Source organism: Gopherus flavomarginatus, chromosome 13 (genome assembly GCF_025201925.1).
Source record: "Gopherus flavomarginatus isolate rGopFla2 chromosome 13, rGopFla2.mat.asm, whole genome shotgun sequence".
In the NCBI taxonomy this organism is placed as follows: Eukaryota; Metazoa; Chordata; order Testudines; family Testudinidae; genus Gopherus; species Gopherus flavomarginatus.
The window spans coordinates 11,583,109-11,610,390 of record NC_066629.1 but is presented as its reverse complement, the minus strand read 5'-3'; the positions used below and the strand labels follow the sequence as shown (position 1 = coordinate 11,610,390).

The 27,282-nt window shown below is 54.5% G+C and overlaps 1 protein-coding gene across 2 annotated transcripts in view; it reads right to left on the bottom strand.

Moving 5' to 3' along the window:
* Window positions 1–27,282, bottom strand: part of ROBO4 (roundabout guidance receptor 4) — an 82,780-nt gene that overhangs the window by 15,747 nt on the left and 39,751 nt on the right. For both annotated transcript variants that reach the window (XM_050921558.1, XM_050921559.1), the window contains exons 8-15: window positions 18,391–18,610; window positions 17,449–17,570; window positions 16,118–16,289; window positions 14,885–15,079; window positions 14,224–14,266; window positions 12,910–13,052; window positions 11,210–11,548; window positions 1,914–2,027 (exon numbers count right to left, since the gene is read on the bottom strand). In XM_050921558.1, the coding sequence (XP_050777515.1) occupies window positions 1,914–2,027; window positions 11,210–11,548; window positions 12,910–13,052; window positions 14,224–14,266; window positions 14,885–15,079; window positions 16,118–16,289; window positions 17,449–17,570; window positions 18,391–18,610 (1,348 nt within the window). The remainder of the gene's footprint in view (window positions 1–1,913; window positions 2,028–11,209; window positions 11,549–12,909; window positions 13,053–14,223; window positions 14,267–14,884; window positions 15,080–16,117; window positions 16,290–17,448; window positions 17,571–18,390; window positions 18,611–27,282) is intronic.

Genomic DNA, 27,282 nt, shown 5'->3' with positions numbered 1-27,282 from the left:
CCGCCCTGCCTTTGGGGCTGCAAGCCCGACTCCCAGCCACAGGGTGTGCAGAATGTGGGAGCAGCCCCGGTGAGCGGCTGGAGGAGCAGCGCTCAGCATAGTGCCCTCCACCCCACCCCTCCTGCAGCACTTGCACAGCCACTCTGCGTCCCCGTGGCTGGGGGGCAGAGCTAGGGGTGCCGCAGGATGAGCACTGGGCAGGGCCGGGCTGGGGGATGCTTATCCTTATGGAAGAGCCCCGGCTGGCGACTGTGTGGGGTGCTGGTGCCCCCTGCTGCCGGCTCTCTAGTGGTGCAAGTCCTGGCAGAACTCAGACCCACTCCGGCTGGCCCCACCACTGGGCAGTGATGCCCTACGTGGCTGAGCAGTGAGATCTAGACATGGCTGCCCTGGCTGGCTCAGCGCCGCATGGAGAGCAGGAGACGCAATGGATTCCCAAGCAGTTCACAGCAGCCCAGGCATGGGGACGGTCAGGAAGGGGGTAACAGACTCAAGCCCTGCCCCCAGGTGCTTGCTGTCCCCTGGATGGGCCTGGAGCCCCAGGGAGGTGGCTAACAGAATCACCTCCTTTTCTCCTGCCAGTTTCCTCATCTTGCCCCAGCCTGGATGCTGCCGGCTCTGCCCTAGGCCAGCCCAGGCTGCCAACTCAGAGGTGCCTCTGGGTAGGGTGGCTCTGCTCAGCGTGGTCCCTGGTGTTGGAGGAAGGTGTCTGCAGCTAGGGCAAGAGATGCTCCAAGGAAGAAATCCACCTCACTCAGTGGCCAGGGCCAGCAGCAAGAGGCCAGGAACATGCACCCAGTTGCAGGCCAGATGTCCCGCTGTCCCTCACTGGGGCCCGGCCTGTGGATAGCAGCACCTGGCCATGGTTGCCAGTGCAGCTCCCCAGGCCATGCAGACCTCAGAAGGCTCCCACACCTTCCCCTTGCTTGCCCCCAGCCTCCGGGAGAGCAGGATCAGGGCAGCAGAGGGGGACCAGTCCTGGGGGACAAGGTGGAGCAGGAGCATGTGGACAGGGAGGGGGCAAGTGCCGAAGGATCAGGGTAGCTGGGGGAGCTCGAGTGTCTGGCAGTGTGAGGGGGTGGGCTTGGGGTGTACAGAGGAGCAGAAGAGGGACCTGGGGGTACCTGCAGGGAGAGACGGGGAGCCTGTGAGAGTCCCTAGGGAGCAGCAGAGAAGGCTGAGTCTCCAGGCCCCAAACAAGCCCAGCCTTTGAGTTCTCTGGCCAGGCATGAGCCCCAGTAGGGGCCAAGTAAGTTGGTCCCTGGGCATCTCCACCAGCTGGTGTGGAAGCGATGCCAGCAAAAGGCTCCAGGCAACCGCAGTGTGTGGAGGGGGAAGGCCTTGGCTTCATGGCCAGAGGTTCACAGAAAACCAGGGAGTATTACATCCCCTGCCCGCCACTGGAGAGTTCCACAGGGTAACACAGACCCCCAGAGACTGCCCAGCCCAAGAGCTCCGGAGGGTAAGACAGACCCCCAGAGACATGCCTGCTAACACAGCCCACCAGACCTCCCACTAACAAAGTGCCCAGAAACTCTTGCCACTAATGCAGCCGTCCAGCACCACCTCCTCCGCTAACACAGCCTCATCCCCCAGAGAGCCTTGTAGGCTAACAGCCCCCCATGCACCTCCCACATTACAACAGGGGCCAATGAGCGGACCCAATCTCCCCCAAACTTTCTGCAGTGTCCCGCAAGGTCCCATAGCACTCACAGGCCTGCAGAGTACCCAAGAAATTCTTCTGCACCCTACTGCTGTCTTGCAGAGCTGGAGTTCCAGGTGTCCTGACCTTCTCCAGCACCCCTTCCGTCCAGCCCCCAGGCAACTGGGGAAGGGCAGCCTGGCCTGGTGCTGCAGCCCTAGCGCTCTGGGACCAGAGCTGGAGGAGGGTCCGTGGGGCAGGCCATGCTCACCTTTTCCTGCATGGCGCTTTCCTGGGCTGCTGGTACTGGGCACACTGCTAGGGCTGCTGGAGTATGCCGGGAGGCTGGGTGACAGCACAGGGGTGCTGTGCACCTGCTGCAGCTCTGGGGGAAAAGGAAAGGAGGGGTGAGCAGTGAGACAGCGGTGGGGGATAATCAGAGCTGCACCTCTCCTCGGGGCCCCTCTCAGGCCACACCTGATCTCAGCTGGAGCTGTGAAGATGGGGTTGCGCCCACTGAGGCCAGTGGTGGTGCCTGGGAATCTGGCCCACGACAGTGGCTGCTGTATTGGACGTGTCACCAAGTGTGGAGGAGCCTGTGAGGAGGTTTTGGGCCCAGTCCTCACTCGCATGTGGGCCCCTGACATAACTGTGACTGAGCCTGGGAATCCCCCTGCGCAGCACCTCCAGCCTGCCCTGCTCTGCCCCCAGCACCACTGGGACGGGGTGGTGCACACTGCGCCACAGCTATTCACTTCCCAGGGCCCCCAGGCTGCCCCGGCTTGGGATACATCTCCACTGCAGAGACTACACCAGCACAGCTGTGTACCAGAGCTATCCCGGCACAGCTGTGTCCCGTAGATGCAGCCAACATTGGCAGAAGAGAACATTAGCTATGTCTGTGACACTGCCAGGCCAGGTGCCAGCTTAAGCCAAGGCCCCCCGGCCTCCCTGACAAATGCCCAGCTGGAAACCAGCCTGGCTCACCAGTGTGTTACAACAGATGTTAGAGTTATAATGTGTTCAGTGTTGGGACTTTATGACATGCTTGTGAGTTGCTGCATGTGTTAATCTCACATATAACATCTGTATCCTGTTATAGGGCAACATTTACGTATTTTCTCTGCAATTAGAGAAGCGTTTGCTATAAACCCGCAAAGCCCGGAGTCATGAGGAAGCACGGCCAGGTGTGAAATACTCATTCACCACAAGAGGTGTCATTTCCTGCCCACACAAAAGGTCTACAGACACCAGACAAGCCATTGTGGGACATCAGTGCACAAAAGACTTCGCTGATTGCTCCCCTCATATCTCTGAAGAGTAGATGTGCTCATCACATCCCTTCGAACTCTGGGGGAAGGGAATAAAAATGCCTGGCCAGAAGGAACTTTATCTCTGTGCTGCTTTAACTCTGTGGGGCAAAGACTTCTATGGGTACGCAAAAGAGAGACCATATAGAGCTTGCTGATTATAGAAACGTCTGTCACCTTTTAGAACCTAAGACTGTGACTCGTTTGTGTGTGTGTTTACTGCTTTAACCCTGTCAGTATCTCTCATTTCTTTTTCTTATCCATAAAATCTTTAGTTAGTTTGTTATAGGATTGGCTACAGGTGTTGTCTTGGGTTTGAGAGTTGAGGTGTCATTGACCTGGGGTAAGTGATTTGTCCTTTGGGACTGAAGATAACCTGAGTGTTGTGGTTTTTGGTGTAAGGGACCATCTATCACAAAAGCCAGATAGACTGGAGTGCCCAAGGGGACTGTCTGTGACTCTATGGTTAGGCTGTTAGTGTTGGAGGAGTTCACACTTGTCACTAGGTTGGTGAATTCTAACTGTGGAACACACCACCAGTTTGGGGTTTGTGCCAGTCTGCCCTGAGTTGGTACTCACGGTTGTCAGCCACTCCAGAGAACTTGACAACGTCAATGGAATCCTTCTTCTGTCAGCATAGCTGTATCTACTCCGGAGGTCAGGTGGGCAAAGCTACCCCGGTCAGGGTGTTGTTGGTTCACTTCCCTGACTGCCGTAGCTATGCCGATATAACTTTCAAGCCTATGAGTCTGTCTACACTGCAGCTGCAGGTGTGTTTGCAGAAAGGGCAGATCTAGCTAGATCAAAGCAAACTCGGGGAACAGCAGCAGTAAAGCCATTGCAGCCTGGGGGTGGTACAGGCTAGCCCTGACCACCCAGGATCCCGGGTACATTCTCAAGCAGCCACTACCGGTGCTGCTGCAACTTCGCTGCTGCTGTTCCCTGAGGTAGCTTCGAGTTAGCTAGATCTGCCCTTACTGCAATCACAGACATCCCCTTACACCGGTCCTGAGCAGGGCCCTGACTGGCCCCAGAGTACAGGGAGGGGCCACGCAGATTCCTAGAGTCATGGATTCGAAGAGCAGAAGGGATCATTGTGATTGTCTAGTACAGTGGTCCCCAACATGGTGCCCGCGGGCGCCATGGCGCCCGAGGGGGCATCTTAATGCGCCCATGGCTTGGCCCCCGGGAGAGCACCCGCTGAAATGCCGCGGCGGGGATGCCTCTCGATGACGACATTTGTCACCGACAAGCGATATCATTGAGAAGTGTCACCCCAGAATTTCGGCAGGAACGCCTCTCGATGATGCTGCTTGCCATCGACAAGTGACGTCATCGAGAGGCCTCACCGCCGTGGCATTTCGGAGGGTGCTCCACCGCCACTGTGGTCCTTCGGCTGGCGCCCGCCAGCCAAAAGGTTGGGGACCACTGGTCTAGTAGCTTGACCACCATATAGATCACTGAATGTGTTTGCGACTCCATGATGAGCCAAAACTGGCGCATGACAGGGCAGTATTCCAGTGTGGGACAGGTGTCTGTCAACAGCATCCAGCCATTGTATTGTAGGTCCTCCGGGGTGTCCTTTCCGTCTAGCTCCAAATCAAAGGTGATTTTTGCAGAGAAGCTGATAGACATTCAGAGTAGATGACTGTGTTCCCTTAGAGCACTGGACAACTGTTTGAGAGAGCGGGACCTCTGTAACTAGAAAATGGGTCTCTTCATTCAACTTTAGTTTGAACCATTTGATATTTTTGATCATTCAGAGATGCTTCATCTGACTGGTGTCCAGCTTCTTTTCAGTCTTGTTTCAGTCCTTGTTTCGTGCATTGCTTGATTACGAATGTTATTTAGCCTACAACACGTGACCATATCACCTTCCAAATGAGCCATACAACACTGTTCAAACACGGCTAAGGTGTTAATGGAGCTCCAGGGCTTCTTAGCCATTTTGGGGACCAAGGACAGTCATAGCAATATGACCGCAAAGCTCTTATGGGAGTCCATGCTGTCGCCCTCGAGGAATCTTCTGCCAAGAACAACGTGGCCTCCTTCTGCAAACACTTGTGGAGCTCACCCCCAAGAAAGATCTTTCATTTGATGTGGTCGACTCCAGTTCTGATCAGTTACTCAGTGCAGAGGTGGAGTGTGTGGCATGCTGGAGGGACCATGTCAGCCAGCTGGTAAATCCACTCTCAGTTTTGTGGGACCCTGACATTAAGGCTGCTGCTGAGTTGACCCATTCCATGCAAAACGATCCTGGCGAATCCACCAAAATCCACAAAGATGTAAAGACACATAAGGGAAACCAGGCAGCAGGAATCTGTGGCATTCCTGTGGAACTGTTAACTGGGATTTGAAGCCCATCCAGGTGGAGGCAGAATCAGCATACTTTGGCAGTCTCAAACCTGTCTGAGATTTCAATTGCACAGCAGTTTTGAATGCTATTGAATTTTAGATTGGATCATTTGAATTCTGGTAACCCAATCGTCGCTCTGCCTATGCTCGTTAATCTAAGACAGAAACGTGCAGAGACTAATTAGTGGTCACTGTTGCCAGGCTTGGCAGACCGATAAGATCTGCAGTTGCTGATGGATGATTCCCAGCTATGAGAGATTATGGACTCAATCATCTTCTTTGTTCAACCGTCCTTCCTTGACCAAGGAAATTGGTGAATTCACTTCCTATGAAACCAGGTGTCAGTGGGGATGCTGAAGGTGGAAACCATGTGTTTGAGTTGTTATTACTAGCTCAAGCTGCAGCACCCCCAGCACCCCTAGTTCCAGCACCTGGGCCAGGTTTCGTAGAGGCCTGGGTCCGAAAGAGGTAGGCTCAGTGCCCAGTCAAACACCAGTTACTCCGCTAGATGATGGGGCACCTGGATGAGGGTCTCTGTGAAGTCAGAGCAGGTGATCCTGATGGACTTTAAATTCTCTGGAACTCTATAGGGCTGGAGGGATGGGGTGTGACACTGCACCCCATATTCTTCACAGCAATATTATTATGATATGATTATGGCATAATTATGGTGCATTCTATACCAGATGGGTCATGTGAAGTGAAGTGTGTGCGGGCGGAGCTCCCTTTGATGGACAGCCAGCCAGCCAGTTAGCTGTAAAATCCCTCTTGGTAGCTGTTCTCTGCTTGCTTTACCTGTAAAGGGTTAAGAAGTCCCCCAGGTAAAGAAAAAGAAAAAGTGGGCACCTGACCAAAAGAGCCAATGGGAGGCTAGAACTTTTTAAAATTGGGAAAGAAACTTTCCTTTTGTCTGTTGTTCTCTGGAGAAGGAGACACGGAGCAGCAATGCTGTGTAAGGTATAACAATTCATCTTCCATACCCAGAAGAAATCATTGGACGGGGCATGTTTAAATAGACCCGTTTAGGGTTATTTCGTTATTTTGGCTTGTGGAGCTCCTCTGTGCTAATCCCAGATGCTTTTGTTTTGCTTGTAACTTTTAAGCTGAACCTCAAGAGAGCTATCTTGATGCTTAATTGTTGTAATTATTTCTTTTACGATTTAGTAAAATGCCTAAGTTCCAGATGTATTTTCTTCCTCTTTAATAAAATTTATCCTTTTTAAGAACAGGATTGGATTTTTGGTGTCCTAAGAGGTTTGTGCATTTTGTTTGATTAGCTGGTAGCACAGCTAATTTCCTTTGTTTTCTTTCTCAGCTCCTCCCCAGAGGGGGCATGAAAGGGCTTGAGGGTACCCCACAGGGAGGAATTTGCAAGTGCTCCTTCCTGGGTCCAAGGGTTTTTTTTTTGCATTTGGGTGGTGGCAGCGTTTACCAAACCAGGGTCAGAGAAAAGTTGTAACCTTGGGAGTTTAATACAAGCCTGGAATGGCCAGTGTTAATTTTCAAAATCCTTGCAGGCCCCCACCTTCTGTACTCAAAGTGACAGAGTGAGGATTAAGCCTTGACATGAGGCGTCAGTGGAAAAGTTATGATTTACTGAATATGATTATCCTATTTGTATGCATGTATCATTTTTGTATCTGAAGTTCTGAATATTGACTATGTATCTATATTTCAAGCGTGCTTACTTTGGGTGACACCCACAGCTAGCCTTTCTGGTACAACAAGGGAAGAAGCCAGACAGTGCTGATGGCCCATCAGCAAAGACAATGGACACTGGAAGAACTTAACCTTCCTGTGAACATTGCAGACAGGCTGTAAGTAATGGCTGCTATGACTCAGCAAGGTATGGCATGTAACCAGGCCACATGACTCTGGACTCCATCTTGGGATGTACAGGTTTTTCCACAAACTGAGTTTGGAACAAAGGGTTCCTGCCATATGTTAAAGCTCTATAAGGCAGTGGGCAGCACACCATCGGGGGGAAGTGACTAGCCCTCTGTGGAGAAAGAAGTGGTTCGAGACTATTTAGAAAAGCTGGATGAGCACAAGTTCCTGGGGCCGGATGTGCTGCATCCGAGGGTGCTAAAGGAGTCGGCAGATGTGATTGCAGAGCCATTGGCCATTATCTTTGAAAACTCATGGCGAACAGGGGAGGTCCCGGATGACTGGAAAAAGGCTAATGTAGTGCCCATCTTTAAAAAAGGGGAGGAGGAGGATCCGGGGAACTACAGGCCAGTCAGCCTCACCTCAGTCCCTGGAAAAATCATGGAGCAGGTCCTCAAGGAATCCATTCTGAAGCACTTAGAGGAGAGGAAAGTGATCAGGAACAGTCAGCATGGATTCACCAAGGGCAAGTCATGCCTGACTAACCTAATTGCCTTCTATGAGGAGATAACTGGGTCTGTGAATGAGGGGAAAGCAGTGGACATGTTATTCCTTGACTTTAGCAAAGCTTTTGATACCGTTTCCCACAGTATTCTTGCTGGCAAGTTAAAGAAGTATGGGCTGGATGAATGGACTATAAGGTGGATAGAAAGCTGGCTAGATCGTTGGGCTCAATGGGTGGAGATCAATGGCTCCATGTCTATTTGGCAGCTGGTATCAAGCGGAGTGTCCCAGGGGTTGGTCGTCGGGCCAGTTTCGTTCAACATCTTCATTAATGATCTGGAGGATGGCGTGGACTGCATCCTCAGCAAGTTTGCAGATGACACTAAACTGGGAGGAGTGATAGATACACTGGAGGGTAGAGATAGGACACAGAGGGACCTAGACAAATTAGAGGATTGGGCCAAAAGAAATCTGATGAGGTTCAACAAGGACAAGTACACAGTCCTGCACTTAGGACGGAAGAATCCCATGCACTGCTACAGACTAGGGACCGAATGGCTAGGCAGCGGTTCTGCAGAAAAGGACCTAGGGGTTCCAGTGGACGAGAAGCTGGCTATGAGTCAACAGTGTGCTCTTGTTGCCAAGAAGGCTAATGGCATTTTGGGCTGTATAAGTAGGGGCATTGCCAGCAGATTGAGGGATGTGATCATTCCCCTTTATTCAACATTGGTGAAGCCTCATTTGGAAAACTGTGTCCAGTTTTGGGCCCCACATTACAAAAAGGATGTGGACAAATTGGATAGAGTCCAGAGGAGGGCAACAAAAATGATTAGGGGTCTGGAGCACATGACTTATTAGGAGAGGCTGAGGGAACTGGGATTGTTTAGTCTGCAGAAGGGAAGAATGAGGGGGGATTTGATAGCTGCTTTCAACTACCTGAAAGGGGGTTCCAAAGAGGATGGATCTAGACTGTTCTCAGTGGTACCAGATGACAGAACAAGGAGTAATGGTCTCAAGTTGCAATGGGGGAGGTTTAAGTTGGATATTAGGAAAAACTTTTTCCCTAGGAGGGTGGTGAAGCACTGGAATGGGTTACCTAGGTAGGTGGTGGAATCTCCTTCCTTAGAGGTTTATAAGGTCAGGCTTTGACAAAGCTGGGTTGATTTAGTTGGGAATTGGTTCTGCTCTGAGAAGGGGGTGGGACTAGATGACTTCCTGAGGTCCCTTCCAACCCTGATATTCTATGACTCTATGAAGACAGGGAGTGACATCATCTGTTGTTCTTCATGCCCCACACAAGGGGAATCTGGAAAACACCTGCGTATTAAAGACTGAACTGGGGAAGTGATGGGCTCAGGCAAAGTGGTTTCCAGCCTGTGTATGAAAACCCTGGGGATTCCAAGCTGCAAAAGAAGTGTATCTTGTGCCTTAAGAATCTCCGAACCTGCTTGTATCATCAGACAGGGTGAGAATTTGCTAATTCATATCCTATCTTTCTAGTGCTTAGTTTGCATTTTTGTTTATTTGCTAGGTGATCTGCTTTGATCTGTTGGCTATCACTTATAATCACTTAAAATCTATCTTTTTGTAGGTAATACACTTGCTTTACGTTTTAATCTAAACCAGTAAATTTGGAAATAAGTGCTTGGGAATAGCTCAAGGGCTGTTGCAGGGGCTGTTGCATTTCCTCTCCACACTGAAGGGTGAACTCTATGACCTTGCACTGTACAGTCCCCATGTACAGCGCAAGATGGCATAATTTTGGGTTTATACTCTGGAGTGCGGGGGGCAGGTCCTAGGCTGGGAAGCTGGTGGTTATTTTGGCTGTAGCCTCTCTATTGTTGTTGCATGCAGTGGCTGGTCGGACAGCCTGCATATAACTCCAGCTGGGTGTGTCCCTACCTGTATGAATGCTGGTGGAAGTGTAGGACCGGGAGCAGCACAGTGGGAAAGGGATCCCAGGCTCATGAGTTAGAGGGATCATTGGTACCCCAGTCCCAGGTGGCACCCCGGGGAGATCCCATCACATGGGGATCTGACTCCATCAGCGAATCCTGCACTAGATTGGTCAGGCCAGCTGTCTTGGGGTGAAGTGTTGCCTCCCCACAGCATGTAGTGTCCTTGCTGTCCACTCAAGCGCACGTGTTTGGGCCGGGGACCAAAGTCACTCCCTGGTGCTGCCTCCTCCCAACTGGACTTAGGATGCACTTGGCTTGGCTGAAATCCCCAGAGGCAGAGCAGCTGGGGCCCAAGCTGCAGACAGTGCCTGGGAAGGTTCAGGGAGGGAGCGCTTACTGCACAGCTCGTGGCAAGTAACCAGGCTCCATTGACTTTCGCTAACCTCCCTGGTGCCGGCTTGTCCCTGAACTCTGGAGCTAATTAAATTCCACCCTCCCTCAGCACCCCTTCCACAGCAGCCTCCCTCTCCCACATTGGCAGCCCCTCTGAAGGCGGCGAGGCTGCTGGGATCAGCACATGTTTCCCTCTCTGGGGTTTGCCAGGAGCTGGGGACTGGAGGCTGGATGCAAGGACAGGATGCAGCTGGCATGTGGGACAGTGGTGGTGGGTGTCACAGGCTGAGGTGATGCAGGGCAGGGCTGTTGCTGAGGGCACGGGAGGTGTACAATGCCAGCAATACTTTGCATTGCCCGAGGGCTGTTCAGCCATTGGACTCAGAGCACAGAGGTGCAGGGAGAGGGGGAGGGACGAGGGCTCTGGTCCCCAGTGCTCAGCATTGGACAGGCCCAGACAGGGGCACACACAGAACCCAGCAGCCCTGGCTTCCATGTCTGCCCCCTGCTCTGTGCTGCTGCTGGACTGGGCTACTGACCCCCTGCTGTCAGTGTGATCCTGGCCCCATTCCCGGGGCACACACCAGCCCCGTGCTCCCTCAGCTAGTGCCGCAAGAAGCCAGGCAGCACTTGCCAGCGCTCCCACTGCTCCCCTCCTCCAGCACCCTCCTGTGCCGTAGGGCCTGGGGAAGGGACTGGCTGGGCCAATGTGCTGCTCCTCCTCCGACACCCTGCTGGGAGCCATGCTGGAGCTCACAGGGCTCGTCCCGGGTGCAGATCCAGACCCTGGTGTGAAGCCAGGACAAGGGCAAAGAAGAAGAAAGGCCCTGGCCAACCGCCCAGGCGAAGGTCCCCTCCATGGGCAGGCCCAGCCGGGCTGTGATGCCAGCAGAACAGCCGCAGGGTTGGTCTGGGGTCGGGGAGCAGGCCCATGTCCAGGCCTTGGAGTGGGGGTGGGGGAATGCCAGGGGCACGGCACTGGGCTGTTTGGCAGGGCTTACGCCCAGTGGGATGGCCACACTAGGGAAAGGCTGAGCTTGCTGGGCTCTGCGGCAGGCTACGGTCGATGGCGGTCCCGCCGTCTGGGCTGGTGTCAGCACGTGCAAGGTGTAGTGTGGCAGGGCAGCGTGTTGCCACAGTCTCAGCGGATCAGGAGGGAAATGCCAACCCTTCCTGCTGGGCCTGTGTGCCTGCGTGGCACCCTACAGCCCCTGAATGCAGGCCCAGCCACCCTAAGGTCAGAGCCCCAGCTCCAAGCTGGGACTTCCCACGGCCCTTACCTCTCTTGCTGCTACTCTCCCAGGGTCCCTGCAGGGTGAGGCTGGGGGGCCCGGGGCCCGCTGGCTTCCACAGCCCTCTTTTTTCGGCTCCCCCCACACAGCTGCTCTCCATGCCGAGGCTCTGCCTGTAATGGGGCCCGAGCTTGGGGTCGGTGGGTCCCCGAGGCTCCGCGGCTCTGCGGTGAGGGCCAGGGGTGCTGGGCAGCGGGGGGCGGTGGAAGGTTTGCATGTCCTTGGCAGGAAGGTCGACATAGAGCACCCGGTACAGGCTGCTGCTGTCGGGCCCCCGTGGGACACCCGGGATCTGGGAGCTCCGGCTCGGCCTGTCAAAGGACATGGCTGCAGAGAGAAAGGGAGAGACATGGTGTGTTAGGCTCCAGGGGCTCCATGAGCCTCACTCAGCCCGCAGAGCTCTCCCTTGCCCACAGACACACCCAGCCCACAGCTCTCTCCCCGTCCCCGTCCCCACAGGCACACCCAGCCCACAGTCTCCCCCACTGCCCCACAGACACACCCAGCCCACAGTCTCCCCCACTGCCCCACGGACACACCCAGCCCACAGTTCTTCCTCCCACCCCCTGCCCCAGAGACACACCCAGCCCACAGAACTCCCCCCGCCCCACAGATACACCCAGCCAGCAGCTCTACCCCACCCCAATCCCCTGCCCCAACCCAGAGCACCCTCCTGTGCCCTAAACCCTTCATCCTTGGCCCCATCCCAGAGCCCGCACCCCCAGCCAGAGCTTCACTCCCTCCCACACCCCAACCCCCTGCCCCAGCCCTGAGCCCCCTCCCACACCCAAACCCTTCAGCCCTGGCCCCACCCCAGATCCCGCACCCCCAGCCAGAGTCCTCACCCTTCCCCACACCTGAACACTCTGAGCCAGCCCAGTGACAGTGAGTGATGGTGAAGGCGAGCGAGCAACGGAGGGAGGGGGGATGGAGCGATTGGGGACGGGGCCTCGGAGAAGGGGCAGGGCTGGGGTGTCCAGTTTTGTGCAATTAGAAAGTTGGCAAGCCTACTGACAGCCCTCCTCTCCAGAGGTGTGGGGCTCAGTTAAAGCCTCTAAGTGCCGGCTGCCCCCCAGACTGCAGGTAGCGCAGGCCTGGGGCTGACGTGTTTGGAGCCAGACGCTGCCGCGACATTCAAGTGCAAGCTGAAAGACCCCAGTCAGGAAACCCAGGCATTCCATCGCCTCCCCTGCAATGAACCAGGTCCCACTGCCACAGGCGTCGTGATGCCAGAATGCTGCTGACTCCCCAGTCCTCCGGAGAGCCTTCGGGGGAAGACCAGGGAGACAAGCCCTGAATTTCTCACAGCAAAACCCAGCAGAAAATCACCCTCTCCCTGTTCAGAGAACCCGCTTGGTCTCCTGGAATCCCACACATGGAGCTCAGCCGGCCTGCGACCGGGCTCCTGGGATCCTGCACAGGGAGTGTCATCTCCTCTGTGGAACGTCCTGACTTTGCCCTGAAGATGCAGTGAGAGGCGTGGGCTGGTCCGTGCGGGAGCCTCTTAGGGTGACTAGACAGCAAGTGTGAAAAATTGGGACGGGGCACGGGGGTGGGGGGTAATAGGCACCTATATAAGAAAAAGATCCAAAAATCGGGACTGTCCCTATAAAATCAGGACACCTGGTCACCCTAGAGCCTCTGTCCAGGCAGGGAATGGCCAGGAGCACGGCACGGCAGGGACTCACTGGAGCGGTGGAAGTCCAGGCTGTCTTTGGTCTCAGCCCACAGGAGCTGACTGCTCGACCTGCTGCTGCTGCTGCTGAAGGTCTTGGAGCAGGAGGTGGCTTTCCAGCTGTCAGCCAGCCACGGGGAGTCACTCACGTCCATCCTGGGGTTGGGGAGGGCAGGAGATGTACAGGTGAAGGCACCAGGTGGGGGCTTTGCTGTCACCTGCAGCAGCTCTGGTGAGCCCCAGCACATCGGGCTGGGTAAGTCTGTGGCACCTTCCTCCTGTGTCCATGTGGAAGGGGCTAGAACAGGGCTAGTGCCCCACTCCAGCCCTGACCACGTGCTGTTACTAGGCCAGGCTCGCAGGCCAGTGCCGCTCCCTTTGTGCTCTCAGGCAGTGCAGGGGGAGTGGGAAGATCCTCTGCATTCCCAGCCTGGGGAGCCCTAGCAGGTATGGCCTTCTTCCCCCAGCAGGGGTGTGTCAGGGTGGGCAGCGGGCAGGTTCTGGCTCCCTCCTGCTGGCAGGTGCTGCACAGCACCCACGTGAGCAGGGAATCTGGTCATCTGTTGTAGGGAAAAGCCCCAGAGCGCTGCGTAACTCACAGCACCCTGGGCACCTGCCTTTCTCTGCACCAGGACGCCACAGGGGTGTTAGCTTGGCAGCCTCTCATCACAAAGCCATCACACACTCCCCAGCAGAGACCAGATGAATCTGCTCCCCCTCCAGCCTGCCCTTACCACCTTGTGCCTTCAGGACTATCACAGGGCACAGGTGGGGCTGGCAGGGGCTGCTGCAGACTGTAAGCTGTTTGGTGTCTTACAGAGGGTCATATGTGGGGCCCAGGGCTGGGATAGAAAGGGGATGCAGGTTGCGATTGAGGGGCTGCATGTGGGGCCCAGGGCTGGGATAGAAAGTGGATGCAGATGGCGATTGAGGGGCTGTGTCGGGCCCAGGGCTGGGATAGCAGGGGGCTGTGGGTTGCGATCTAGGGGCACAGGCAGAGCGGTGACTGGGGAGCCCAGGGCTAGGATAGCACGGGGCTGGGGGTTGGGATTGAGGGGCACCAGCAGAACTGTGTGTGAAGGGGATCCCAGGGCTGGGATAGCAGGGGGCTGTGTGTTGTGATTGAGGGGCACTGGCAGAGCTGTGTGGGGAGCCCAGGGCCGGGATAGCAGGGGGCTGCAGGTCAGAAATAAAGCAGGCATCTTCCCTGTCAGTGGGCCACCCTTGGGCTTGCTGAATGGGGATACAGGCCAGCCTATGCCATAGGATTCAAAACCATTTTCTCCAGGCAGATCACTGTCCGTGGTAGGGCCGAGCTGTCACTCACTTGTGCTTGACGATGGTGTCGTCACTGGCATATCGGCACAGACCTGGGAGAGAGGCAGGGAGGTTGTTAGCTGCACAGCGATGGCTCCTTGCAATGACCAGGGTGCTCGCGTACCAGCAGACTGTCCTGAGCTGCATGGCTCCCATTTGCTGCCCCTCTTGGCCACCTCTCTCAGCAGGCCCGTCTTTCCCTGCCAGAGTTTCATCTCGCCCCCACGGCTGATTACAACCCAGTTTCGCCATGCTGGGGACTCGGCCAGCTTCTCACCAGTCCCAGCACCAGTTTCTGGATAACCCCTGGGCATGCTCCCACAGCACTGAGATAGGGAACCCCTGGGGTTCACCCCAGACCACCCGGGGCAGGGGCCCTGCTGATCTCCTGCACTGACAGGCCCCTTTCTGGGGACATCTGGGCAGAAATCAGAGCCGTCTAAGACAAATCCCCAGTGTAATGTCCAGGGCTGTGTGGGGGCTGCAGGGCCCAGCGAGCAGGGGTGATGTTGGGGAGCCCTGCTTTAGCTGGACTGGTCTGAGCCCCTAAGGGCTGGGGTGTCTCATACTCACATAGACCAGGCATAATGTGTCGTTCCAGGGCCCCTGCTGCCCCCCACTCCCATGCTAGTGACTGCTGGGAGACAGCTGGGCTCCAGATTCGCTCTCACCTTTGCCCACGGCGTGCTGCTGTTCTTGGCTGTAACGCCTGGCGTGGTTTTGGCACAGGTAGACAGCCAGCACCATCAACACGAGCCAGAGCAGCGAGCCCACACTAGCGATGAAGACAGGCTGGCGAATCACTGCCAGGATGTGGCTGACGGAGAGCACAGCCGGAGTCCTGGCCATCTTTTCCACCAAGGGCTCTGGGAAGGAAGGGGCGGATCAGAGGTTGAGGTGACAGGCTGAGTGGTTGCAGCAGAGAGCTCGTCTAATGCAGAACGACGGCCCGGGAATAGCTGAGCTGCTCACCTGCCTGCCCACAAGACACCGAAAGGTTAAATGCAAAGGTGCAGACGCAGCAGGAGGTTGGGTCAGGCTCCAGTCTCTCTTTGCTACCCTCCCAGCAACACCTGTGCTGCTTCTCGGAGGGGCACAAGAGCCTCCTGCCTGCACAGCTCAAGGGCTGGGGTCCCCCTCTATGCGGGTGTCGCTGGGGAGCCAGGCTCAGAGCTGGGATAATGCCGGGGACAGGTGTCAGCTGGAATGAGGAGAGACTGGCCCAGCTGGCAGAGGGAGCCAGCCTGCCAGGCTGAGTAGGTCCCACCACTCCTGGCACAGCCCTAGGGCCTGTGGGCTGGAGCCCTGTGAGTGGCACACCTGGCAGAAAGGGAAGGGGATGGGCCGTGGCCAAAGTGACCCAACGAGAGGCAGACAGAACTGGGAACAGAACCGGATTCCAGACAGCCAGCTCCTGGCTCGAACCATCAGCCAACATTCCCTAGTCCCAGCTGCCAGCCAAGCCCCTGCAGAAAGCCAGCACTGTCTGGGGGCTCACGTGAAATGAGTCAAATGCAGAGAAGAAAAATATCCCTTCCAGGTGCTGCCTGAACCAATGGTCCACTGGGCAGGCGTCAGAGAAGGGAAACAGACCGAGGAGCATGACCTCCACGCTGCCCCCAAGAGGGTCCCTGCAGACTTCCCTAAAACTTCAGTCTGGCCAGCTGGCAATGGTGCTAAGGGTCCACGTGACTGAACCAGGGTTTCTAAGGGACACAAGTGAGCGCAGCCAGCAGGCCAGTGTGCCAGCTTGGGGAGCCAGAACGTCAAAGGGAGGGCAAGTGAGCGAGCGATCTGTCTGTCCCACCATCCCCAGCCGGCTCTCTGATCACAGGGCCCATCACAGGGGGCTTGGGGGTTTCCAGCTGGACAAAGAGCTCTGCAAACAAAACATCATTTCTGACCTACGCTGCTGCATGTGGCATTGCTGGGCACCCCGAGCCCAGCTCCATTGAAGGCTGCTACCTGGATACAGTATTTAACCCCAGCCGGCAGCATGACTGTTTCCAGACTGTGAGTCCCTCCATTCACGGTCCTGTTCAAGTGATGGTGAGTTTCATTGCCCAGGTACCAGACCTGTAATACACCCAGACAGAGCTAGCATGGCTGTGACAAACCCAGACCAAGAGACAGGATGCCTGTCATACACCCAGACAGAGATACAACCAGATACACCCCCACCACCCCAGGCCCCATGGAAAGCTGTGACAACCCCCCCCCACACACACACACACACTGCCCCAGGCCCCACAGACAGCTATGACCTCCACTGCCTCAGGCCCCATGGATAGCTGTGACCCCCACCGCCCCAGGCCGCACAGACAACTGTGACCCGCACTGCCCTGGGCCCCACAGACAGCTGTGACCTGCTCTGCCTTGGACCCTCTGGATAGCTGTGACCCCCACTGCCCCAGGCCCCACAGATAGCTGTGACCCGCACTGCTCCAGGACCTATGGACAGCTGTGACCCCACCATCCCAGGCCCCATGGACAGCTGTGACCCCCACTGCTCCAGACCCCATAGGCCAACTGTGACCTGCACCACATGGGCCCCACAGAGCTGTGATCTGCTCCACCAGGGCCCCCTGGATAGCTGTGACCCCACCATCCCAGGCCCTATGGACAGCTGTGACCCCCCACTGCTCCAGACCTCACAGGCCAACTGTGACCTGCACCACCTGGGCCCCACAGAGCTGTGATCTGCTCCACCAGGGCCCCCTGGATAGCTGTGATCCCCACCGCCCCAGGCCCCATGGATAGCTGTGACCTGCTCCGCCCCAAGCCCCATGGATAACTGTGACCCCCACCACCCCAGGCCCAACAAGCAGCCCCAGGAACTCCAATCAAAAGTTGCTCCAAAGGCAGGACTGCACAGGCACTGAGGGGTCTCAGCTGGTGTGGCTCCTCTGCCAGGCCCCCCCCCAGATCCCCGAGCAGAGCAGCCCCCGAGATCCTTGCATGAACAAACACTGACTCCTGTGAATGCTCTTGAAAGTGACTGAGAGGGCGTGTCAGGCTGGGCAGCACTCCCAGGGTACATGGTCCTGCCTCCTGGCACCCTCCCGGTTACCTCCCCACCTTCGGGTGAGATCCCTCCATGAGCCAGAGCTCCCTCCAGGTTCCTACTAGCTGCAGCCTGGCCAAGCCAGGCCGATTTAGCTCTTTAACCTCTGTCCCCACTGCGAGCACATCAGTGTCATGCTGGACCTGAGCCGTCACCCCGGCACATCCTCACCTTGTAGCCCCGGATGATGCCGTTGTGTGTGTGGTGGGGAGGGGGGTCCCAGCTGATGAGCACTGTGCCATTCCCATCCTCCACTGCTGTGATGGTGACATGCTGAGGAGGTGCGCTAGGCACTGAGGACAAGAGAGAGCCACTGAAAACCTCCCTGGCCAGTGCGGGGCCGGGCTGCTCTCCGGACACGGAGCCTGTGGTCCCTGGAGCTTTGACCTCCCCATCCCCACTCCTTCCACCCGAGGCCCCGCCCCTTCTGGAGGCCAGACCCAGCCCCATCCCAACCCCGTACCAGTAAGTCTCTATTTCTACTTTCACCCCTGGGTGGAGGGCAGCAGAGCTGTGGTCCCTGAGGTCTCCCACCAGCACCAAGATGCCCGTCTAGGCTTCGGGCAGGTATCGCTAGAGAGGCAGGTCAGGTCATGGGGCCATGCAGAGATGGGGTGACTGCAGATGAAGGGACCGACCTGGCCTCCTGGTGCCCAGGGGTCCTTTGAGATTGTGCATGGTGCTGCTCCTGCTCCTCATCCTCTTCCTTGTCCCTCCCTGTTCCCTCTAGCAGGACAGTGACAGACCCCCGCCTTGGCACTTCCCCGCACAAGATCCCTGGACGATGCAGCCTTGGGGTGCCGGGGCACACTAGGGCATCCGCCATGCCGTTCACCCAGGGGATGCATAGCAGCTGAATGGGCAGATTCCTGTGTGCTCCAGCAGGACCCCCTGACCATGCTCTCCTGGTGAGCCATTGGCCTTGTAAGGAGCAGCACCATGGAGAAGGACCTGTAGGCAGCCATGTACCAAGCCCTCAAACCCGCTCAGCATGTGACTCATGGACTCCCTGCCAGGCCAGCAGCCTCTCTAGGTCCCCATGTGACCTTGCTCTGCAGAGCAAGCTGAGTCAGGGCCCGGAGCTGGAGGGACTGGGGGCACCTCGGGCTGTACCTTCCTCCGGGATCCAGAGTTGCCTGACGTTGCTGTCCAGGCCATGGACCTTCCCGGCATAGGGCCGAACCTTGAACTCATACTTGTAGCCTCTCTTGAGGGCTGGGATGATGATGCTGTGCTCCCGGGGCACCTTCCGTTCAACCCAGTCCGTGCTGACCGGCAGCAGGGAGCGGTACAGCACAGCATGGCCCTCAGTGTGCTGGGATGGGCGGATCACCTGAAAGGCAACCATGGTCAGTGGGGACACAGGACAGGCCAGCAGAGATCTGCTCAACCCCCCAGCCTGCCCATATCCGAGTCTCCTCTTGTCCTCCTGCCCAAGATGGTGCTTGCCTTGGGCAAGGGGCTTGAGGATAGGCTGCCAGAGCTGCATCAGCAGGACTATGTGCTGGGAGAAGCCAACTCAGTGTGGTTGCTATGACAGAAAGTGCTGTATAAATGCTGATAGATGGGAGGGCAGGAGGATGGGCAACTGGATGGATGAGTTGGTAGATGGGTGGCTGGGGGGTGGGAGGGTCAGAGGGTGGATGGCTGGTTGGGTTCAGTGGATGGGATGAAAAGATGGGTGAGAGAGTTGGTGGGTGGGTAAGTAGTTGGGGGTGGGTTGGATACTGCCTGCAGATGTGATTGCCCCATCTCAAAAAAGATATATTGGAATTGGAAAAGGTTCAGAAAAGGGCAACAAAAATGATTAAGGGTATGGAATGGCTTCCGTATGAGGAGCGATTACTAAAACTGGTATCAGAGGGGTAGCCGTGTTAGTCTGGATCTGTAAAAGCAGCAAAGAATCCTGTGGCACCTTATAGACTAACAGACATTTTGGAGCATTTCCGTTGCTGGTGAACCGCTCTCCGCTGGTGCACCTGAGGGTATTTCAGGCTCTGGCTGAGCCTTTTGGGCATGGCTGTCTGTTGCTTCTGCCAGTTTTGGCTCGCTGGCGCCCTCTGGCGTTGAGTTTGAAGATGTAGTTGCACTTGCTGGTGCTGGTTGTTGTTCCAGTTCCGGGCCTGGGACTGGAGATGCTGTGGCTGTTTCAGTGGTAGGCATGGAATCTGGGTCCACTACCTCTGTCTGGGTCTCTGGTAACACAGACGGGGCCTCTGTGGACGGCTCAGGAACAGGAATGGGTCTGGAAGCTTGCCTGGTTTGGCTACGTGTAACCATTCCCACTCTCTTGGCCTGCTTCACCTGGTTGGCCAAGTCTTCCCCCAGTAGCATGGGGATAGGATAATTGTCATAGACTGCAAAAGTCCACATTCCTGACCAGCCTTTGTACTGGACAGGCAGTTGAGCTGTAGGCAAGTCTACAGCTTGTGACATGAAGGGGTAAATTGTAACTTTGGCCTTTGGGTTGATGAATTTGGGGTCAACGAAGGATTGGTGGATAGCTGACACTTGTGCCCCCGTGTCTCTCCACGCAGTAACCTTCTTTCCGCCCACTCTCAAATTTTCCCTTCGCTCCAAGGGTATTTGAGAGGCATCCGGGCCTGGGGATCTTTGGTGTGATGGTGGTGTAATGAATTGCACTCGCATGGTGTTCTTGGGACACTTGGCCTTGATATGTCCCAGTTCATTACACTTAAAGCATCTTCCATCTGATGGGTCACTGGGCCGAGGTGAGTTACTGGAGACTGGTGAGGTTGAAGGGTAGGGTATCTGTGGCTTTACTTGGGTGGTATGTGGGGTCTTTGGCTGTCCTCGGTTGTAGGGTTTATGGTCTGTGTGCCCCCTGGGGTAATCGTTCCCCTTGACAGTAGCTTTCTTGCTTTCTGCCAGTTCCATCCATTTGGCTCCAATCTCCCCCGCCTCAGCGATATCTTTGGGATTTCCATCTTGTATGTACCGTGTGATGTCTTCAGGAACACCATCCAAGAACTGTTCCATTTGTATGAGGAGGTTTAGTTCTTCCAAGGTTTGAATGTTGTTTCCTGTTATCCAGGCCTCATAGTTTTTTGCAATGTAGTAGGCGTGTTTGGGAAATGACACCTCTGGTTTCCACTTTTGGGTTCTGAAGCGCCGACGGGCATGATCTGGGGTTATCCCCATCCTGTATCTGGCCTTGGTTAGAAAAAGTTTATAGTCATTCATTTGGTGCTTAGGCATTTCAGCTGCCACCTCTGCTAAAGGTCCACTGAGCTGTGACCTCAATTCTACCATGTACTGGTCTTCGGGAATCTTGTACCCAAGACAAGCTCTTTCAAAATTTTCCAAGAAGGCCTCGGTGTCATCACCTGCCTTGTAGGTGGGAAATTTCCTGTGCTGTGGAGCAATAATGGGCGCCGGGTTGTTAGGGTTGGCTGGCACATGCAACCCAGCTTTTGCCATTTCCAGTTCATGTTTTCTCTGTTTTTCCTTCTCTTCATTCTCTTTTTGTTGTTTTTCCATTTCTTTTTGGTGTTTTTCCATTTCTTTTTGGTGTTTTTCCATTTCTTTTTGGTGTTTTTCCATGTCTCGGCGGTGGGCCGCCTCTTCTTCTGCTTGTTTCCTTCGGTAGGCCAACTCTTCTTCTTCTAGTTTTCTTTTGTGTGCTGCCTCTTGGGCTGCCTGTTCTCTTTGGAAGGCTGCCTGTTCTCTTTGGTAGGCTGCCTCTTTGATCTGTTCTTCTCTTTCTTTCATCTCCATCTCTTTTTGTTTTATTTCCAGTTGTCGCCTGTGTTCAGCTTCTTTGATTTGTTCTTCGGCCTCAATTTTTGCCTTAGAAGTCATGATTCCTGTTTTCTTGTGTTGGGGTGCCCTCCGGTGTTTATCTTCTGAACTGCAGGTTCTCTGTTGCCTCCTGAAGTCTGCCTAGCAACAGTGCCTTTAGCTAATTTTCCTTTTCTCTCTCTAGCTAATGTTCAATGAAGGGAAACCAGAAAAACCACTTTATTTGCATGCCTATAAGTGCTGGTACTTGCCTCCTAATGGGAGGGCTATTGCATGACAAAAGACCCTTAACATGCAAGCCACAAACTGCGAGAGAGAGCAGAAAAAAAATTCTCTCTGGTTCCCTTTTAAAACCAACTGCTTCTCTCTGCTAAAAAGCCCTTAGCAGAGAAAAGAAAAATACAATATTTCCACTGGCTTCTGGATTCTGTCTATCCCGTAACCGCTGCTACACCATGTCATAACCTTAGTCCCAGATTTGGACCTTAGCGTCCAAAATATGGGGGTTAGCATGAAAACCTCCAAGCTTAGTTACCAGCTTGGACCTGGTACCTGCTGCCACCACCCAAAAAATTAGAGTGTTTTGGGGCACTCTGGTCCCTCTGAAAAACCTTCCCTGGGGACCCCAAGACCCAAATCCCTTGAGTCTCACAACCAAGGGAAATAATCCTTTTTCCCTTCCCCCCTCCAGGTGCTCCTGGAGAGATACACAGACACAAGCTCTGTGAAACTACACAGAGGGACTCCCCCTCTCCGTTCCCAATCCTGGAAACAAAAAGTACTTTCCTATTCCCCCAGAGGGAATGCAAAATCAGGCTAGCGATCCAACACACAAATCTCCCCTTGATTTCTTCCTCCCACCAATTCCCTGGTGAGTACAGACTCAATTTCCCTGAAGTAAAGAAAAACTCCAACAGGTCTTAAAAGAAAGCTTTATATAAAAAGAAAGAAAAATAAGTACAAATGTTCTCTCTGTATTAAGATGATACAACACAGGGTCAATTGCTTAAAAGAATATTGAATAAACAGCCTTATTCAAAAAGAATACAAATCAAAGCACTCCAGCACTTATATTCATGCAAATACCAAAGAAAAGAAACCATATAACTTACTATCTGATCTCTTTGTCCTTACACTTGGAACCAGAAGACTAGAAAAAAGAAACTACTTCTCCAAAGCTCAGAGAAAGCAGGCAGCCAGAAAACAAAGACAAAGACACTCAATTCCCTCCACCCAAAGTTGAAAAAATCCGGTTTCCTGATTGGTCCTCTGGTCAGGTGCTTCAGGTGAAAGAGACATTAACCCTTAGCTATCTGTTTATGACAGAGGGGTAGCCGTGTTAGTCTGGATCTGTAAAAGCAGCAAAGAATCCTGTGGCACCTTATAGACTAACAGACATTTTGGAGCATGAGCTTTCGTGGGTGAATACCCACTTCTTCAGATGCATGTGGTGGAAATATCCAGGGGCAGGTATATATATGCTAGCAAGCAAGCTAGAGATAACGAGGTCAGTTCAATCAGGGAGGATGAGGCCCTGTTCTAGTAGTTGAGGTGTGAAAAGCAAGAGAGGAGAAACTGGTTCTGTAGTTGGCAAGCCATTCACAGTCTTTGTTCAATCCTGAGCTGATGGTGTCAAATTTGCAGATGAACTGAAGCTCAGCAGTTTCTCTTTGAAGTCTGGTCCTGAAGTTTTTTTGCTGCAGGATGGCCACCTTAAGGTCTGCTATAGTGTGGCCAGGGAGGTTGAAGTGCTCTCCTACAGGTTTTTGTATATTGCCATTCCTAATGTCTGATTTGTGTCCATTTGTCCTTTTCCGTAGAGACTGTCCAGTTTGGCCAATGTACATAGCAAAGGGGCATTGCTGGCATATGATGGCGTATATTACATTGGTGGATGTGCAGGTGAATGAACCAGTGATGGTATGGCTGATCTGGTTAGGTCCTGTGATGGTGTCGCTGGTGTAGATATGTGGGCAGAGTTGGCATCGAGGTTTGTTGCATGGATTGGTTCCTGAGCTAGAGTTATTATGGTGCGGTGTGCAGTTACTGGTGAGAATATGTTTCAGGTTGGCAGGTTGTCTGTGGGCAAGGACTGGCCTGCCACCCAAGGCCTGTGAAAGTGTGGGATCATTGTCCAGGATGGGTTGTAGATCCTTGATGATGCTTTGGAGGGGTTTTAGCTGGGGGCTGTATGTGATGGCCAGTGGAGTCCTGTTGGTTTCTTTCTTGGGTTTGTCTTGCAGTAGGAGGCTTCTGGGTACACGTCTGGCTCTGTTGATCTGTTTCCTTATTTCCTCGTGCGGGTATTGTAGTTTTGAGAATGCTTGGTGGAGATTTTGTAGGTGTTGGTCTCTGTCTGAGGGGTTAGAGCAGATGCGGTTGTACCTCAGTGCTTGGCTGTAGACAAAACTGGGACTTTTCAGCTTGGAAAAGAGGAGACTAAGGGGGGATATGATAGAGGTCTATAAAATCATGAGTGGTATAGAGGAAGTAAATAAGGAAGTGTTATTTATGTCCTCTCATAATACAAGAACAAGGGGCCACCAAATGAAATTAATAGGTAGCAGGTTTAAAACAAACACAAGAAAGTATTTTTTCATGCAACGAACTGTCAACCTCTGGAACTCCTTGCCAGAGGGTGTTGTGAAGGCCAATACTATAATGGGGTTCAAAAGGGAGCCAGATAGATTCATGAAAGACAGGTCCATCAATGGCTATTAGTCAGGATGGAGTCCCTAGCCTCTGTTTGCCAGAAACTGAGATTTGGTGACAGGACATAGAATCTCAGGGTTAGAAGGGACCTCAGGAGGCCATTTAGTCCAACCCCCATCTCAAAGCAGGACCAATCCCCAGACAGATTTTTGCCCTGATCTCTAAATGGCCCCCTTAAGGATTGAACTCACAACCCTGGATTTAGCAGGCCAATGCTCAAACCACTGAGCTATCCTGCCCCACTTACTTAATGAGCACCTGTCTCTTCATTCTCTTTGGGGCCCCTGCCATTGGCCACTGCCAGAGGACATGATACTGGGCTTGCTGGACCTTTGGTCTGACCCAATAGGGCCGTTCTTATGTTCTTAAGTAGCTGGGAGTGAGCTGGATGGGTGGTTAGGAGTTGGTGGGTGAGTAAGTAGCTGGAAGTGGGATGGACGGGTGGGAGAGTTGGAGGGTGGGTAAGTAGCTGGGGGATGGGATACATGGGTGGGAGAGACAGTGGGTGGGTAAGTAGTGTGGGATGGGATGGATGGGTGATTAGATGGATCGATGTGATAGTTGGTGGATGGGTAAGTAGTTGGGGGTGGGATGAATGGGCTTGTCTATCGGGGACTCCTGGCTTATGGGCCTCAATACCCATTGCTGGATGTGGATTTCAAACAATGGACATGACATGAAAGAAACTGACCACATCCTCATCATAAATGACTCTGCAGTGAAAACTCACGGATCTCCAGAGCACAGGAACACCGGCAAACTCCAGACTAGCTGTCACTCAGTTCTCACTCGTCCAGCTCCTCATCAGCCTGATGTCCACCAAAAGCTATGGAATGGATGTGCTGCTAGACCTGGTGGCATCCACCCAAGCTACTCAAAGGTGCCTTGGAACAAGAAAGCTCTGGCCGGCATCAGGCCAAGTACCAGCAGACTGGACAGATGGCATCATAGTGCCCCTATGCCAGGGTAACGAATCTCACACTGAGTGTAGCAGCTACAGGCTGATTGCATTGCTTTCAGCCCCTGAAAGATCTTCGCTCATGTCCTGCTTGACAGGATGCAGCCCATGCCTTAACAGACATTGCTGTTCACAGACATCAGGTTTTGCTGATGGGCAGTCGATAATGGACGCTCTCTGTACCCTCTGGCTCCTGACTGAGCTGCCCCAAGAATTCATCTGCCCGCCTCACCTGGCACACACGGACATCAAAGCAGCTTTGAATTCCATTGGCAGGTCAGCACTTTGGCTCGCACTGAAAGGATTTGGTGTCCCAGATGTTCTGCTACATCTGGTGTGTGATCTTCACACTGGTCCTGGTGTGAGAGTGTCCTTTGGTTCACAGCTTTCAGTGCATTTCTATACAGCCTCAGGTGTGTGGCAGGGACGTGTTACCGCAAATGCTCCATTGACATGCAAAGGGGTGTATGCCTTGACCCTCCCTGGCACAGCGTGTAGAACAAGCCCCAATATTTGTGGATTCCCAGGATTGACCCAGATCTGGGAACTTCCCTCCATAATGCCTGGTAGAATGCCATCAGCCATGGTCACTCTGGCTGGAGGCTGAGCAATGGTCCTCAGATGGTTGGGTAGCTAAGAGGGTAGTTAGCTGGGAGTGTGGGTGAGTGGATGGATGAGAGAGGTGGATGGTGGATGGGAGGATGGATGGACGGATGGATGAGTGGGATGGTGGGTAGATAAATATACGAGGGGTGAGTGGATGAATACAGGAGGGTGGGTATGTGGGTGGGTGCTGCCCACTGGGCCGGATGCTGAACTGAGCTGACAGTTCAGGACACAGTTTGAGCACCTAGCCGATGGAGTGTGCAGGGGGAGCCCTCTACCTTGCAGCATCTGCACACAGACTGAGCATTTGCAATGGCGCCTGACTCAGTTCCCAGGTGCTTTCTACCCCAGGCAGTGCTGCTGCTAGACGTTGCAGAGCACAGGCCCGACTGCATGGGGGAACATGCCAATGGTGAGCCCAGGGGACTGCTTGGCCCTGCTGGGGAGGCCTTGCAGCACTTGGCTACTATCCTTCAGGCCTCACAGCTTATCGCTGGGGGGTCCTGTCCTTGTGACCCTTTCACAGGAAGGTGTGTCATAGCAGAGCCAAAGCCCCTCAGTCCCGCTGGCAACCTGCCCAATGTCCAGGACGGCATTCCTGGGTTACCCACAATCGCCTCCATGAGGGAGGATGGCTTTCAAGGCTGCTGTCCCCATGCCGCTCTGCCGTTGGAGCTGGGGAATCCCGCCACTGGTCTCCAGCCAGCCCTCCACTCTCCTCGCTGGGCCTGTCCATGCACGCTGGGAATGGTGGGGATCCGAGCAGCACTGAGGCAGGGCAAAGCCTAGCCCAGCCAGGCTGCCCAGGGGGGTAGGGCTCAGCAGGGCCCTGCTGGAAGAGGCTGGGTTTGGCCGGCACTTTCCCATTCACAGGCTGGGAGTGCAGGAGCAGCTCCCCATTCCCTCCTGCTCCGTCAGGACACAGTGCTGCTGTCTGTAATTCCTGGTGCCCTGGTGGGGTGCTGGGGCTTGTCCTGGGCGACACATTCCCTGGACTTCTCCACTTTTGAACTCTGGGGCCATTTGCAGGCCAGGGAGCACCGTGCGGCATCCACCCCTGAGAGGGGGGCTGTCACACAGGCCGAAGCTGACCATGTCACCCGTGACTCTCTCTGCTCCCTGCCCTGTGCAAACGCACTGCAGCATGGCGAGGCGCTCGCCCTTCCAGCAGGGGGTTGGCTCAGACAGGCCCTGAGCTGCTTCAGGACCTGCACAAGCCCAGGCAGGGCCTGAGGTGAGAACAGGCAACGGGAACTCGAAGGGTGTATGTTCCCCTGGCAGCCTCAGTTCCCACGTACATTAAGCACTGGGAGCCGACAAAATGGAAGCCCCGTTTCCACAGGAAGGAAACATGAGGATGTGAAAACAAATGAAGTCAGCACACCAGGGATAGACCTTGGGGGCCATCCAGACCCTGGAGATCAGCAATGGATTTGGGGGGATATAAGGAGAAGGCAGAAGGCCACTCGTTACCCTGCACCGGGAAGCAAAAAGGACAGAGCTCTTTACATCCTGGCCAGGTTGGCTGGAGACACTGGGAGATTGCCTTGCAGAGAAAAACTATTTCAGACAAGGGTTTGGCCAGGTACAGTTCAGTGGAGACTCTACGAAGCAGGTTCTCTCTTTTGGTTTCTATTGAACCATTTCTGACTCTATGATCCTTACTTATTAGTAAGCTAAGTTTTTGTCACAGTTATTTTTAGTAAAAGTCACGGAGAGATCACGGGCAATAAACAAAAATTCGTGGAGCCTGTGGCCTGTTCATGACTTTGGGGCAGAGCTAGATAGGGGGGAGGAATGGAGCCCTGGCAGGTTGGGGGGGGAATGATTAACAGGCTGAGCTCAGCTCCGGAGGCCGCAATGGGGGAGGCACAACCATGGGGGGCACACAGCCCATGCTCCAGAGCTGGCCGCAGCTGTGGGACGGAGTGTGGGCCTGGCTGCAGCCCCTGCCAAGCCCAGGATGC